This window comes from Theobroma cacao, chromosome 1 (assembly GCF_053813885.1).
Source record: "Theobroma cacao isolate CCN51 chromosome 1, ASM5381388v1, whole genome shotgun sequence".
NCBI classification, from domain to species: Eukaryota; Viridiplantae; Streptophyta; class Magnoliopsida; order Malvales; family Malvaceae; genus Theobroma; species Theobroma cacao.
In genome coordinates, this window is record NC_142639.1 from 41,221,463 (window position 1) to 41,236,936 (window position 15,474).

The 15,474-nt window shown below is 37.1% G+C and overlaps 3 protein-coding genes across 5 annotated transcripts; 2 read left to right on the forward strand and 1 right to left on the reverse strand.

Moving 5' to 3' along the window:
• Positions 1-3,517: 3,517 nt before the first annotated feature.
• Positions 3,518-8,305, reverse strand: UNE10 (basic helix-loop-helix (bHLH) DNA-binding superfamily protein). Of its 3 annotated transcripts, none has more exons than XM_088806951.1 (6): positions 7,732-8,305; positions 6,914-7,616; positions 6,687-6,785; positions 6,322-6,387; positions 4,180-4,539; positions 3,518-3,797 (listed from the first exon to the last, which is right to left on the reverse strand). In XM_088806951.1, exons 1-6 carry the CDS (start codon positions 7,830-7,832, stop codon positions 3,744-3,746), a joined length of 1,383 nt encoding a protein of 460 aa, XP_088663077.1. In that variant the 5' UTR covers positions 7,833-8,305; the 3' UTR covers positions 3,518-3,743. The 3 variants fall into 3 exon arrangements, with proteins under 3 accessions (XP_088663077.1, XP_017969485.2, XP_007052181.3); XM_018113996.2 differs by having other exon boundaries at positions 3,518-3,814; positions 7,732-8,282; XM_007052119.3 differs by lacking the exon at positions 6,322-6,387 and having other exon boundaries at positions 3,518-3,814; positions 7,732-8,296.
• Positions 8,306-10,367: 2,062 nt separating this feature from the next.
• LOC18614383 (F-box protein At5g51370-like) lies at positions 10,368-13,458 on the forward strand. Its single transcript, XM_007052121.3, has 2 exons — positions 10,368-11,977; positions 12,744-13,458. The coding sequence occupies exons 1-2, from the start codon at positions 10,686-10,688 to the stop codon at positions 13,015-13,017; spliced, it is 1,566 nt and encodes a 521-aa protein (XP_007052183.3). The 5' UTR covers positions 10,368-10,685; the 3' UTR covers positions 13,018-13,458.
• Positions 13,459-14,084: 626 nt separating this feature from the next.
• LOC18614384 (protein transport protein Sec61 subunit beta) lies at positions 14,085-15,366 on the forward strand. The gene is made up of 2 exons (XM_018125140.2): positions 14,085-14,243; positions 15,012-15,366. Exon 2 carries the CDS (start codon positions 15,014-15,016, stop codon positions 15,257-15,259), a length of 246 nt encoding a protein of 81 aa, XP_017980629.1. The 5' UTR covers positions 14,085-14,243; positions 15,012-15,013; the 3' UTR covers positions 15,260-15,366.
• The last annotated feature ends 108 nt before the right edge of the window (positions 15,367-15,474 follow it).

Sequence of the window (15,474 nt, forward strand, 5' to 3'; positions counted from 1 at the left end):
TTAACTAATCATGTTTCAAATGTGTCTTTGACGGATCAAGCAAATTTGACACGATTAATATACGAAATATAATTAACTTAAACTTAAACTAGCTTAAATCCATGTTGTATTACCATATCGTATATAAAATTATCGGGTCTAATTTCGAGTCGGGCCGAGAGAATTTAGTTTGCTAGGCCAGACCTGACCCCCAAGGCCACAGAGATTTTAGCCAACTTTGGCATATAGCAAAAATATTATATTTTATGTACATGGAGATTTTGGGCTTTTTTGACCAACAAAGTCCATCTTATCAACCAGAGCCCAACAGGCATCATATGTACACAATAAATGGGATCCAGGCCCAGGACTAAGTCTCCTTCTTTAGGTACAAAATAGAATTCCAAGGCATTAGTAATTTTTTCTTTTTTTTTTTTGGGTTAATATAACCTATAATTTCAATTTATTCATTGATATTCTCCGGATTTAGTTCAAAAATATTTCATTTTTTTTAATTTTACTTTAAAAAAATCATGAAATATGTAATTGCAGGAGAATAATTACTACATTAAAAAAAACTCTTTTCCGTTCCTCAATTTTTGTATTTTTTTACTTTTATGAGAATTAAGATAAAAATTTTAATTTTGATGCATTTTACATTAGAATTTTAAAATATATTTATAATATGAATGTGTAAAACTTTTTAATATTAAAAAATTGGAAAAAAATTTATAGCATCAAAAAAAGAATATTAAGTATGTAAAAAAATATTTTAAAATATTAAAAAATGATTTAAAAAAAAAAAGGAATGAGGGAGTATAAATTTTGTCTGAAAAGGATATGTTGTGCATAGTTATTGTCAAAGTTGTTGTTAACGTAAAGCAAAAAAAGAATACAAGTAAAAAGTTGTTGTCAACGTAATTATTTTGCGATCACCATCATATATTAAACTCTTTTAGAATTCACATCATAAATATCCACAAGAAATTGAGATATTTTGGAAATTAAATTAATTATTGGTATAATACTTACAAAAATGTTTAAATTATTCAAAAAAATTTTAAAAATTACATTTAATTAAATTTTTATATTTTTATTTTAAATTAAATAAATTCTTATAATTAACAAGATGCTTTATTTATCTATTCATTGGCATTCGCTCCTTATTTTTTTGTGTGATTCACAAATACTTATACTCTTGGTCTATACCCTATTTGATTCTCCAACAATGTAAGAAAAAGGAACATGATCCATAGGCCAGATAGGATATGATCTTCCAGCCCATTAGCTTTCTTTTGGATGAGTTAAGGAACTATAGCCATGCAATGCAAAACATCTCAAGTGGCTTTCTGAAAATGACCAACTCTGTTGGGATTTGTAATAAAAAACAAATGGTCCAAACGCATCTCTTGAGAGTTACAAGGTCAATTTGCATACAAAGAGTTTCTTTTTTTAATAATTTCAAAAAAAAAATTTAATTTTTTGAATACAAAACCATTCACCAATCACCAAACTCGATATTAAAGTGTAATTTAGTATAAAAAATTTATAAAATCTTTAACATATGACACACACACACACACACACACATATATATATATATATATATATTTCCACTCTTATAATCTTTCAGATTATTGTAAAATCATATTCGCAAAATTGACACTTATTTATAATTAATCAATCTTGCAATTCATTATAAAATATTATAAAATTTTTGATATATGATAATTAATTATTTTATATATATATTATCACTTCTTGCAGCAACTCGAATTGTTGTATCAAAATGAATGCAAATCCCATCATTATCTAGCTTCCAGAGTTGCTTTGGTCTATTGTTTTTCTTTTTCTTTTTTGCTTTTCATATCCCATTAAAGAGGTATTCGAAGAGATCACTAAGAAAAGTTGACTTCATTCTTTCTCTTCTGTATATTTGTTGGCCACAACGAGTGATACAAGAGCAATGAGTTTGCAACCAAAATGGAATTAGAACAAATAATCTTGTGATGGGACAGAGCAAATGACATGTGCATCTCCAAATTGGGGAAAAAAAAAGGGTAAAAAGCAAAAAGAAAAAAGTTAGGACATAAGAAGAATATGGTATAATATATTTTTTTGGTAGAACATGGGACTAGTATATCATATCACGGTCCATGCACAAGTCAAAAGTTTCACGTTGCACATGATTCTCCCTTCCATTACATCTATTACTTCCCTTTGTTTTTTCTCACCTTTTTCTTTTTCCTTCACTTTTCCCCCCAACTTTCCAATGGGATTGAGGGGACTCAAGGATGATTTAGGACCTTTCTGTTTAAGGCCTAGACACCCTTCAACAAGACCCTTTAGGGATTGTTTCCTAGGATTTGGTCCAATACATCCGACCGACAATTTTTTCTTTTTCGTAAAGTAAATAATAAAAGTATCAATCAAACATATCAATATCGAATTTCAATAATGCTTTTAAAACATTATTGATGCATTACAAAATCTAAAAGTCTAACAATTTTTTGAGAATTTAATTATCCAATCTGAAAAATCCAACATTAATGTTGAAGCGTTGGATAGATTAATTTTTCTTTAGGTGGGGAAAAATCGAAAGAGAGGCTAACTAAATCTTCAAACATAAAAGGCATTTTGTGGTGATCTCATGGTCCAAGCGTCACGTTCTATAATCATATACTCTTATCTCTCTCTTAAATTCGATGAGGCCGGCAGCCTATCACATTCACATCACCCAAGCACTACGATGGTTACAACAGCTCAACGTGAAGTATGTTGGGGTCCCTCGTTGAAAAGTAGCATGAATGTTTTTCTTCATAGGTTTTTTTTTTTTGTAAAGATAAAAACAAAAACGGTCCCATGGATCATTCGTCTGGTATCTCATGGCGTTATATCCTTGTTGAAGAAATCATACAAGGTGCCTCAATGTCTATCTTTGAAGCTTTGGAAGGTTGATTCTTGGTGTGTAACCATTGTTTCAAAAGTGAAAGTTTAAGCATGGTTTTCCAGCAGAACTCAACTTACAGGTACAGCCTGATCACCAGAGACTCCAAAACGGAAGGGAGAATGTGAAGGAAAGGAAGAAGAATTTGTACTGTAGGCTTGGGAATTTTCATTTCTCTCATGATTTTGTCCGAAAAGGCCAAAGTCATTCATTTATTATATGGGGCAAATGATAGTGTTGTGTGGAACCCATTGGAACAAACGTGTGGTGATTCCTAGATTCAAGTTGACAAATGAGCATCCAATCATTTACATGTTCATCTTTTCATGAGCATTACACGTTTGATGTCTCCCCTTAGGCTTCGGAATCGACAACAAACAATCAGATATTGATTGAATATCCACCATTAAGTCATTTTTTATGTGAAAACAGATATGCTTTCTCTTTTGCAGGGTTAAGTTTCAACGCAGAATTGAACCTTCATTTAGCAGAAGGAAGAAGCCTTAGATCAAGTTTCAGCTGAAAATTTTGCTTTTAAATTATATTTGATTGAGACTTGGAAAGATACAAAATTTTACACAGAATAAAAGGTTGAGGAAAGGGGAAGATTCGAAGCTCTTGGATCAATGGAACCATGATACTACAAATTCAGAAAAGAACAAATTTGCAGCAAAGTTACCACCCACAACGCTAATAATTACATGAACTAGATCGTACCAAAACCCTGTGCCAGTGTGAGAATTAAAACCCAAGTTCAGGTTTTTGTACATAGAAACGCAGCTAGCTAGGAGTAAGGCATGAAGCTTAGTTCTTCGAGCTAGAAGCCGGTGGATGTTGCATCTGCTGATACATAGCGGCCATTCGGCTGTAAGCATCCATGGTGATTGGCTGCAACAAGTTTTTGCAAATTGATCAAACAACTGGTATATATACATATATCTCACGTCCATCTAGATTATTTGAAAATTTAATTATGCTGATTTTTAAGATACTGCGAGTTGCTTCTCTTTTTCCTTAATGAAACATATATAGTAACCACTGATTATAACTAAATTTAATATGATTTGACTAGTTAATGACCTGATTGGTACACCGCAACCACCGAAATTTAGTAGTTCTACAATGAGACAAGCATGCTGGAGCCTAGAGCCTAGAGCCTAGAGCCTTTAATATGGACCTTTCAAGTTTCAATATACTACAGAAACTATAGTATAGTAAGATATTTTTAACATGATATAGAAAGCAAAGGCTACCTGTGACTGGCACGCCAGGAATGCTGATAGAGGGTCTGGCATTACAGCTGCTGAGGCAGCTTGTAACCGGTCACCAGAGCCATCCCAAGGAGTCATTGTCACGAAAGGATTAGGCAGAACTGGAGAGATGCCGGTGATGTTTGGCCGTCCCATGGTGCTCATGTCCATGACCCCCATTCCTATGCCCATGCCCATCCCCATTCCCATCCCCATCGGGGCCATCATTGACATCTGGAGTTGCTGTTGCATCGTCATCGGGAACATCATTGGTGGGATGTTCATCCTACTCATCATATGAACTTGTGCTTGTAGTTGTTTCAGATATTCAATCACTTCGTCTAGCATTGAAGCTTTGTCAGTCTGTAATGAAAAAAAAAATCGCAAAAAGCTTGTGTTAAACAAAATAATATAGTGAACACCAAATTACTACACATTATAGTAACTTAGAATAACAACTAAAACATAAAAAACTTTTTAGTTTTTGAGTTTGTTATTTGTACTTTGTAAATGAGAAATCTCGAGAAAGGTACACCCTAGAACATCATTTGAAGAACCATGTTCATATCATGCTTTTCTTTTGTTGATCTCCTAAACATGCAAAGCATCATATGCCCGCTTGCCATGTTTACTGGAAATCAGTCTTTGATATGCGGGTTTTCTACATTAGTTGCATTGAAATCAACTTAATCTTCAGTAAGACTTGAACCATTCCAATAGTTCCATGCTTGGTTACCCTTTTCTGATACATAGTTTATTCACATACAGTTGGAATCTACAGTTAATATCAGTTGTTATTTATTCAGTTAAGGATAGAATGAGCTCAGAGTTCAGACTAGGCAGAAGGCTTAGGCACTTTTCATAGGTCAAAAGTATACTCTACAGGCCCTTATGGCAACTGTCTGCACCACACAATTCTTCAAATCTTTTTATTTTATGAATAATCAGAGTCAGAAGAAACACACATCTCTCCCTACAGTGTTAATTGTGTCACTATATTGGAATTGCATTGCTTGCAATGCATGACCGACTCGGCAAGGCGTGTACAGCACCATACTTACTTCCCTATACCATTTTCCAGTTAATATGGATTAGAATCATGGCGATGAGAGATTTCAGACAAGCCCCAGAGCAACAGGGGCCTACCATGAAAGGGTATTTATGTGGTAGCAGGTGATTGTCTCCACACCTAACAACCTTCCATCAAGTTGTCCCCATGGCAAAATTGGTTTTGTGGCCTAGGATAATTGAAACAGTCCCGAAATTCCCACAACCATTTGAACTAAAGAAAAATTGTTTTGGACCACATTAATATCATTCTATGTCTGCAGCTGTCTACTGCAGACTAATCTGGGAGGTTTGAATCTCTTAATCTGAAGTCATGTTGGATATATATGTTGATGCATGCATGGAATAGATCCCAACTTTCTACTGCTGTCTCTCGGCGTATAGTTTTTCAATCTGCCAAGAACTGGCAAATATTCCAAACTGCATAACTGTTCTATAAAATATGGATACCATCTATAAATCAAGCTACCAATGGACAAATAATCAAATCTTAGATATGCAACTACTTTACATCTAATCTTATATCCGTAAAGAATAAAGTTCTTTATGGATCCAACTTGTTTCAAGTTTAAAAGACACGATAGCCATATCAGTAAAGGTAATTCTCTCCGTTGGAACAGAAAAAAGAAGTACTCTTTTATCTTTTGGCAAATACATGGGAATACCCCAAAAAAGTATCTAGTCGAGGATAAGGAAGAACTACCATAGAGAAACCTCAGCCCACAAAATTATTAAGTGATAGCGAAGGCAGGAAGACTTCTACAAATAAAACTAGTACCATTTTTTCGTCGGCCTTTTTGTTCTGTTTTTTTCTATTATTGCTTACCTTAAGGTGGGTCCTTTTTGAGATATCCTACAGATATGCCTCCAAATCTTCTTTAACTTTAGCAGGACAAAAGATGTACTACTACTCACTAATTACAAAGAAATAAAGCAATTTCTGCCAGTATAAAGTAATCCTACTGTGTTACAATTGTGAAGGATATTCTTGAGGCACTGCCAAATTTTGCAGAGATTTAGTAATGAATACTACTTGTGTGTTTACTATACGTGAAAGCTGCAACGAAAATTTTGTACCTTGCTAGAATTGGGTACCAGCTTCTGTAATGTCTTCATCCTTTGATTTATCTTATCTCTTCTTTTCTGGGGAAACCAAAAATCAAAGGAAAAAAGAAGAAGGTAAATACTACTCCTCACAAAGAAGGAAAGTCAAATTCCTTTCTTTATCCTTTCTGACTGCAGCCAATTGAAAACTAGTCAGTAACTCACTTTTGCCACTAGCATAATCGAATCCAATCATTGACAGTGAGCATCAGGTTATTGTCCCATTGATGAAAACAGTTACTATAACTATTTTCTTAATCAAATTATTTACTGATGTTTAGTCCTGATTAACTGCAAAACTTGAGAGAGAGAGAGAGAGAGAGAGAGAGAGAGCATACACGTTCGGACTGGTTGTGGATAGCAGCAGCCCTGCTCCTTTTAGTTGAAACTGAAGATTTCCCAGTTTCCTTCCTCTTGTCTTCCTCACCGGCCTTCCTCTTTAACATAACAAAAAAAATTCACAAACAAAAAAGTACCAAAAGAAAGTTTGTTTCTCTCTCAATATTATTGTAAAACAAAACAAATTACATGCACATGCAATAATAATAGAATAGAAGAACTTTACCTGGGGTCTACTGTGGCAGACAGAGTCATGATCATCGGCAGTGGTGGCCTTGGTGCAGGGTCTTGGAGAGCTTGTGTTTTCAGGGGAACCAAGAGATGTGGAAGTGAATCCCACACCGAAATCTTTTTCATACGAATCAACAGTCACGTGCTGGCTATCCGTTCCGAACGTGGCACTGGCGCTTGCGTTTTGGTCCTTGCTGCTCCACTCGGGGGCTACAGAAACACGCGCCTCCCGTGCGCGTTTCCCTGTGAGGAGTACACCGTCGTCTTGGGTACCAGTTGGCCCACTACAGGATCCCACCCTAGTGGAGCATCCCACCACGCAAGTGCCTCCTAGCCCTCGTATAGATTCCATCACGTGCGTGGTCCGGTCCTCGGACCTGTTTGAGCAAGGTACCAAAGCATCCATAGTCATGGTGGCTGATGACGACGCCACCGCCGCCGCGGCGACTGCAGCACGGTGGTGGTCGAACCAGGGTACAAGTTCGTCCCTGCCGCCATCGAGAGAAACATTACGATATGGAAAGCTAGTGGCCTGGTTCACTATGGACTCCAAAGTGCCACCAGCGCGTGGTTTATCCCAAGTGTACTTAGAGGGAGAGGTGGAGTTTAGGGGTTTGGCCGGCACGCGTGGCGGACCTAAACTGTGCATCGCTAGTTGCCCATTTTCCCATGTTAATTCCGCAACTTCATAGTCTAACCTGCAAAGCAAATCACAAACATCAACAACAACAACAAAAATGGAAAAACACACAGAAACACACGTACATAAAGACACCCTACAGAGAAACAGAAAGAGAAAGAGAGGATTTTTACATGGGCACATCAGGGGCAGTAGAATTGGAGTTGGAACGGAGGGAGTGGCGTGCAATAGCAGGATTGTCGTCGAGATCCCAACTGGGAACACACTGACTCATTTTGACAGAACTTGCCTGGAGTACTAGCAGATGAGCTTTTGCAATCCGTTTTGCTTGACAACTTTCATGTATCAGACAGGGGATATATTGGGTCTTTTCTTCTTTTTCTGTTCAGATTGTTCTTCAACTGATAATGGGATTTGAGAATAGAGTCATACAGTGGTACTGCAAAAAAAATGCCTTCCCCTAGCCTTTTATTATTATTATTATTATTATTATTATTATTATTATTATGGAGATAACAATCACAGTCAATCAAGGAGAGGAGACAGAGGGAGAGGGAGAGAGAGAGAGAAGGGTTCTGGTCCATATGTAGTAAAAAAACGAGGAAAGTGCTTTAAAAATAACAAAAAATTAAAATAAAAGGGTTCGAAATGATGATGATGGGGTTTACTCACTGGGGTACTATAACAAGCCGTATCCACTGGGAGACAGCCGCAGAAAAAAGAGGCCAAAAGAAAAGCTGGGAAACAAAAGGAGAGACTCCCAAAAATAAATATCGACCCGAATTGTGGTGCGGGATAAAGGCGAGCACATTGAAAACAGTCAGTAACCACGCGGGACCCCCTTCATGGAGGCCATTGAATCATCTGTTCCAAGCCCGCGCGTGGACAGACTGCTGAAATCTGGTGCAGAGGATTAACCCCAGCTCAACCCTGGAACAGTGATTCTCACTCCCAGGAGCAAAAGCGCCACGGGATCTTACTACGGTATACGATAAGGGTACTTCCAGGACATATAGCCAAAAACAGGGGAAGAAGGAAGGTTGAAACGTTGTTGTTGCAGGACCAAGGCTGTCAGTGTAAAGTTGAAAAACTATATCTCCTGTCTGATGTGTCTAGATCTTTTTCTTTTTCTTTTTAAAACAAAACTACCCTTTATATGCCAATACTAATATGGGTTCAAAGAAAGAAGAGGATGTAGCTATGTGTTTTTTCACGGTTTTTGCGGTGGTTTTAAGCAGCCATGTTAGTGTGACCCGGTCATTCATGGTTTTCCTTTTTGGTGCAAAATCACTGCTTAAGTGAACAGGATTCAATCTGATAAATTCTTCTCAATTTTATAGCTAAATGCAATGAGAAACAACAATGGTCCAGGGACGCCGGATGCGTGGTTCATTATTTCCAAATTCCATGATGGTTACCTGTCCAAGCGCCTTGATTTTGCATGGATATTCCACGGTCTTAACATTAATCATGGGAGGCCAAACCCCTGTTTTGAATGATAAATTCGGGACCACTTTCAAAGTTTCTGTGATCGCCCCTTATTGACGAAGACTCCCTTTGAAATCATTGCTTGACCCCTTCAACGCTGTATTGATTTTCATGCAAACCCTTCCAACATTTTTCATATCCTGTCAGCTTCTCAATTCATAATAAAGAGGGCTTAAAACTTCAAACCCCATTTTTCTTTTGGCTACTAATCAACTATACTTGCTTAAACACCACCCAATCCCCCCCCCCCCCCCCACCATACTGCACCATTGGCAAAAGGCTATCAATTACTTCACCTGAAGAAAGCTAGATGAAGTGATCATCTTATGATCCCCGACCTTGGTACAGTTGCTTCATGCCAGCAGTACCACAGTTGGAAAATGAAAATTGCTGAAACAAGTTTGCAAATGGATTTGGAACTGGCAGCTGGGCCACGAACTTTTTTTCCCCAAAACCATCCTGCAAATTTGTATGGGCTCGTATCTGGTTCTGTATTTCAACAGGGTCTATTGATGGGCTTTGCCCCCAGCCCTCTATTCCCCTCATTTATTATTACCATTACGTTACTTAAAAGCAGAATTCATTCATGTTGATTTCCCTTGCTTCGGTTTCAATGAACTTCCCAGGAGTCATGGCCACCTGACTGCTATAAATTTAAGAAAAGGAAATCCGAACTATCAATTACAGGACAAAGCAAGTTTCACATAAATGCAGTTTGTTCTACTGTTTTGGACCTACAAAACTTCATTAAGTAAGCCGAAAATAAAGTAAAAAAGTTTTGAAGCTAAACCCAAGTACTAGCCCCTTCATCTAATCATTCTTCAATGATTACTAATGTGATTAACTCAAAAGGGAAATGACCCTGAATACCTCATCACTCAAAACAACATTATTTTCAATTAGCCTCTTTTTCCTTTTTTTTTTGTACGTTTATTCCCTGCAGTCAAAGCTATAATTATTTTGCTTTACCTGAAAAAGGCCCATCCTTTTTTTTTTCTCCAAGATGATTCCTTTTTATTTTTCATAATAATTAAAAAAATTTTTTGGGACATGGCTGGCAATGGGGGAAAAGGGGGAAGCAAGATCTTATCCACTTAACAAAGTCAGCCGCTCAAATCACAGACTATTACAAGAGACAAAACTGAACAAAGTTGTAATGGCAAAACACAAGGGCGTACCGACAGGAAGGATCAACCAGTTTCAGGTCATAAGTGTACCGATCAACTGCACCAAACCTCATGCCCGCCAACTCCTATCATTGTATATTATTATGCCACGTCATTCGAAACACTTCAACACTTTGCAAACGTGGCACCCTTTCAAAGGATTTTCCTTTAGTTCATGGGGGTTGGTCGCTTTTGGCTAAACGTTTTTTGACCCTTCTTGAAGGGATTATCATCGGGAAGGGGTTAATAGGAAGAGACAAATGGTTATGTTATTGTTGGGAGTCAATCCAGTGATGGAAAGTGGGAAACTACAGAGAGGAGAAGCTGAATCCTTACTACAATTAGACAAAAGATAGAAACAGAGAGATAAACTAATTAGCTAATGCAATTAATTAGTTTATGCTTTTTGGATTGGATTTTCCAGAAATTTTCAAACTCTTTTTTGGTTTAAAAAAACCCCAAACCCTTACAAAATGTCACGTTCACCAGAATCACCAAATTCCCCAAAGACAAACCCTAGCGCTAACCTTAGCCCTAGTTCTGACCATTACCATGAAAACTTAGACTTAAAGCCACCGCCATCACTAAATCCCAAGTGGAGGTCAACGGCTCAAAGCTTATCAGACATTGGGTTCAAAGATCAAGCTCTGAAGCATGTTTTTTACAAGATGCAGCAGCAGTTCCAACGTCCTCCCGGCAACACCCCATCACCATCCCCGCCATCCGAGCCTGATTTAACATCATTTCAATCACTTTCCTTAGACCCCACCGCACCAGATCACACCTCCCTCCTCTCCGACGAACTCCTCCTCAGAATCTTCTCGAAGCTTCCCATCTCTCAGCATGTCTCCAATTCCTTGGTCTGCAAACGTTGGTTGTACCTTAGCGGCCGCCTGGTGCAATCCCTTAAAGTTACAGATTGGTCATTTATCATTTCGGGCCGGGTTTTTAACCGGTTTCCCTATCTCACCGATTTAGACCTCGTCCGTTCGGGCATTAGGACGCCGAGGAGCTCTGGGATTTTAATGACCCACAAAACGATGACTGTTCATGTCGATACTGATTTTACACCCAACGGGTTTCTCCAAGAAAGAGCGTTGTTACCGTCAAATTCTGTTGACCAAGGGCTGAAAATGATAGCCGAAAAGTACCCGACTTTACAGAGGTTAGTGGCGATTGGGGCGAGCGAAGAAGGACTGTTAAGAATTGCGGAGGAGTGTTCCACATTGCAAGAATTGGAACTACATTGTTGTGGGGATATGGCTTTGAAGGGTATTTCGGGGATTAAAAACTTACAGGTAGTGAAATTGATTGGTTTTATTGATGGATTTTATAATTCGATAGTTTCAGACATTGGGTTAACATTATTAGCTCAAGGGTGTAGAAGATTAGTTAAGCTTGAGCTTTGTGGATGTGAAGGGAGCTACGATGGGATTAAAGCGATAGGGCAATGTTGTCAAATGCTTGAAGAATTAAGTCTTCGTGATCATAGAATGGATGGTGGGTGGTTAGCTGGGCTTTCCTTTTGTGGGAATTTGAAGACTTTGAGGCTTAAGTCTTGTAAAAGTATAGACAGTAGTCCAGGGGCGGATGAGCATTTGGGATCTTGTTTGACTCTTGAAGAGTTGCATTTGCAGCGGTGTCAGATTCGGGATAAGCAAAGTTTTAAAGCTTTGTGTTTGGTTTGCGATAATGTGAGGGACATTGTTTTACAGAACTGTTGGGGTTTGGAGGATGATGTGTTTAGCATTGCAAGTATTTGTAGGTATGAGACTTTTTTCATTTCGATTACCGTTTTCTTTTTCTTTTACTTGGCGTATTATAGTTTTGTATGTTTTCTGCTTCTGATTTGAGATGATGTATGTATCAATAGGACGGTGGAGTAAAACTAGCTAATTCTAGGTGCAAAAGCTTTGATAATTCAATTTCAGTGTTAGATTATTTGCAACCTTTTATCCTTAGAAAGTACTTTTTATTGGCATTGCTAATTAGGAAGCAGAGTATTGGTGAATTGATGATCTCATTAGAGAATGGTTGAATTGTTTAACCAAGTTGATGGGTAAAATTAGTGATCAGGTTTCAAAAGGCTTCTGTTTTCGAGCAATGGGCCCTTTAATCTGCAATATGACCAGAGGAAATTTTAAGACTTAGTTGAGGCCTTTGACAGTTGATTTCTCTTGAAATTATCTGCGCGAATGAAAGCAATGAATTTCTAGAAAGTTCAGACGTATTCCAAATAATTAAGAGGACATTCCCTTCCTCTTGATGCTTGATAGGTTTAAATATCTCATTGATATGCTTATGGCATTCCTTTAGTATGATACTTTTGCTTCTGCCTGTTTCCTTTGTAATTTTCATATTCAAACAGTAGTTAATAAGGAATTTTAGTTGATGATAATGATTCATCCTTAGCTGTCTAGTTTTTTTCATCACTTTTTCCCTGGATAGTCATTTTTCGACAGTAATTTTTTCCCTCTCCATTATTTGAATTATGGTTACCTATTTCTTTTTCTCTTTTCCCCACTTTGTAGGAGAGTGACGCTTCTTTCCCTGGAAGGGTGCTCATTACTGACACTAAAAGGTTTGGAGTCGGTAGTGCTTTCTTGTAAAGAGCTTCAGCGATTGAGAGTAATGTCATGTAACAATATTAAGGATACCGAAGTCACACCTGAACTGGCTACTTTGTTTTCTACGCTTAAAGAGTTGAAATGGAGACCAGATTCCAGATCTCTGCTATCCTCAAATCTTGCAGGTACTGGAATGGGAAAGAAAGGTGGTAGATTCTTCAAGAGGTCAAAGGATTGATTGTTCTTCCTGATGATGCTATGCATCTGCAACAAGATGTGAAAGAAACACATACACACCACCCTGTTAGACTCCATGATCACCAAAGCTTTCTATACTTCAGATGATGTTCATTTACAGTGACAGCCTGATAGAAGAGGATGGTTTCGTAACAAGCATCAAGCCAGCCTAGCCTAGCAGAGGTCATATGAATTATTTTGATTCCTGTCTCAACCCGGTTGTTGTATATGGGGTTATAACCTGTATGCCAAATGTCAACATCAAGCAAGAATAGCCTTGTTAATGTATTATTAGTGCTGGGAAGTCTGGTACCATCTAATTTTTTCAGTGAGCTTAGATTTTTTTCTCGTTTCATTAACAAGCGTAGTCACCTGACTTTGCTACTTGATGTAAAACAGAAAGGATCATATAGTTTTACACTCCCCCATTTTTCCATACTCATTAATTGTAGCATTTCTCCAGGTTAAATTTGCTTGTTTGCAAGGAAATATTTGATACAATGTCGGTTTATAATACTTACATAATTGTCATTTAATCCTAAAATGCCGGTTCATAAATGTGTATAAGCATATGTTCAAAAGTGTTTTGAAATAAATATTTTTAAAATTATGGATATTTTTTTCTTTTGCTTTTAAAAAAAAATTTATGGATATTTACTTCTAAACAGTTTTTAAAATTTATTTATTAACGATATGATAAAATTCAGTCTTGTGATAATATATAGAATTTATACATTGACAATATATTAAATATAAACTCATGTATAGATATATTTTTGTCACTCGAATCGATTAACAATAAATAGAAATTGAATTCAAAAAATGGAAAATATCTTTTTCTGAAAAAGATATAAATAAGTGTGATATGATATCCATATATATTTCTGTTGATTTTTAAATTTTATTTATTTATTCTTTGGTCCATTAAAAGGGCAAAAGATATCTCAAATTGCGCCAAGACAGCCCACAGAAATTGGGCCTAGTTAGCCCACACAGTGTTCGCGTCGGCAACGATGGATGCAGGCAAGTTTGATCCCCACTTTGTTCGGACTGTAAAGGATGACGTGGCTAAAATGGATTGGTCATTGCTGCGTGGAAGCGCCCAGGAGTTCCGTTTGCGTATATATTTGAACTGGAAGCCCATATTTTGCGTTCTGAGTCAAAGATATTAATCAGGCATCTTCAAAAAGCTTGCGAACTCACGATCTGGAATTTGAGTCGACTCAGGCGAGTTCTTCTTATCTTTCCCTCTCTCTCTGTTGTCTTCCATTAGATATTAATTCTTGCGATGCTATGAACGATGGCTTGATTTGGGATGTATCTCCATTTGGCATCCGAATAGAATAGATCGATCCGCTGGGTTATTTGAGTTTAGATCTTGTTTCTAAGATTTGATGTTTTTTACATCATTTGATCTGTTGTTTCTTAAACCTTTCAAGTTTAGGGTTTTCGAAATTCTTTGTATATGATCGCTGATTAGGATTCGGTGCATGCGTGAACCTTTCAAATCGAATTAGATTGTAATTTGATTGAATCTTAAATTTCCATGGGAGGAATTCTATGATTTTCTTTTTGGGTGATTCAATTAGCATAATTCAATTGGCTTCGAGTATAAAGATTATTTATTAGTACTAATCAATTACATTATCATATCTTCGATAGGATCGTAAAGATTGGTTTAAAAGATAGCATAATGATTGTTGTTGAAATTTTTTTTTATAATGATGCTTTGTGAATTTTGGGTATTATAGCGCCCCCTTTTAAACTTGTCTACATGCATGCCTGCTGGCTTAATTTTGTTTAAAACTCTTATTTGTTCCTTGCAATTATTGGTAATTTTCTTCAGAAATTGTGTACTACAGCACATTTTGCATGGCAGCCTTTTTTCATTAATGTCCTTAGGAAATATACTTTTCATGTCAATTCGTGATTTGGCAAAGCTGCTGCTGTTTTTTGTATTGGAATTGAAGTTGCGAGCTTTGGTGGTTGTTACAGAAATGGCAACAGGAACAGCTCCACCAAGAGGCAGTGCAGCAGCAGCTGCAAGCATGAGGAGGAGGAGAACCACAAGCGGTGCGGCTTCAGGAGGGGCTGCCGGGACTATGCTTCAATTTTACACAGATGATGCACCAGGGCTCAAAATCTCTCCAAATGTTGTGCTTGTCATGAGCATTGGTTTCATTGCTTTTGTAGCTATTCTTCATGTGATGGGCAAGTTGTATTTTGTTCGTAGGGAGGCTTGAAAAACTAAGTTTCAAACTGCTATTTTCGGTTTTGTTTTGATAGATTCAATTTCTCACTCTTTTCTTTATAATGAAAGTACATTTTAATTTTCATTTTCTAAATATAATTGCTCTGTTGTTCATTATTTTTCAAGATTACGACATTGTAAATTACGTTTAATTTCGTCAGTCCAGATTAATTTCTTTGGGCTCTAGCCCCCTCTAAAATCCCTTTT

Excerpts from the sequence above, each read along its gene's own strand:
- UNE10 (XM_018113996.2), bottom strand. The coding sequence starts at position 7,832 with ATGAGTCAGTGTGTTCCCAGTTGGGATCTCGACGACAATCCTGCTATT. Across the intron at positions 7,617-7,731 it reads ACTGCCCCTGATGTGCCCAT|GTTAGACTATGAAGTTGCGG; the intron begins GTAAAAATCCTC and ends TTTGCTTTGCAG. Across the intron at positions 6,388-6,686 it reads TCCACAACCAGTCCGAACGT|AAAAGAAGAGATAAGATAAA; the intron begins GTATGCTCTCTC and ends TGGTTTCCCCAG.
- LOC18614383 (XM_007052121.3), top strand. The coding sequence starts at position 10,686 with ATGTCACGTTCACCAGAATCACCAAATTCCCCAAAGACAAACCCTAGC. Across the intron at positions 11,978-12,743 it reads AGCATTGCAAGTATTTGTAG|GAGAGTGACGCTTCTTTCCC; the intron begins GTATGAGACTTT and ends CCCACTTTGTAG.
- LOC18614384 (XM_018125140.2), top strand. The coding sequence starts at position 15,014 with ATGGCAACAGGAACAGCTCCACCAAGAGGCAGTGCAGCAGCAGCTGCA.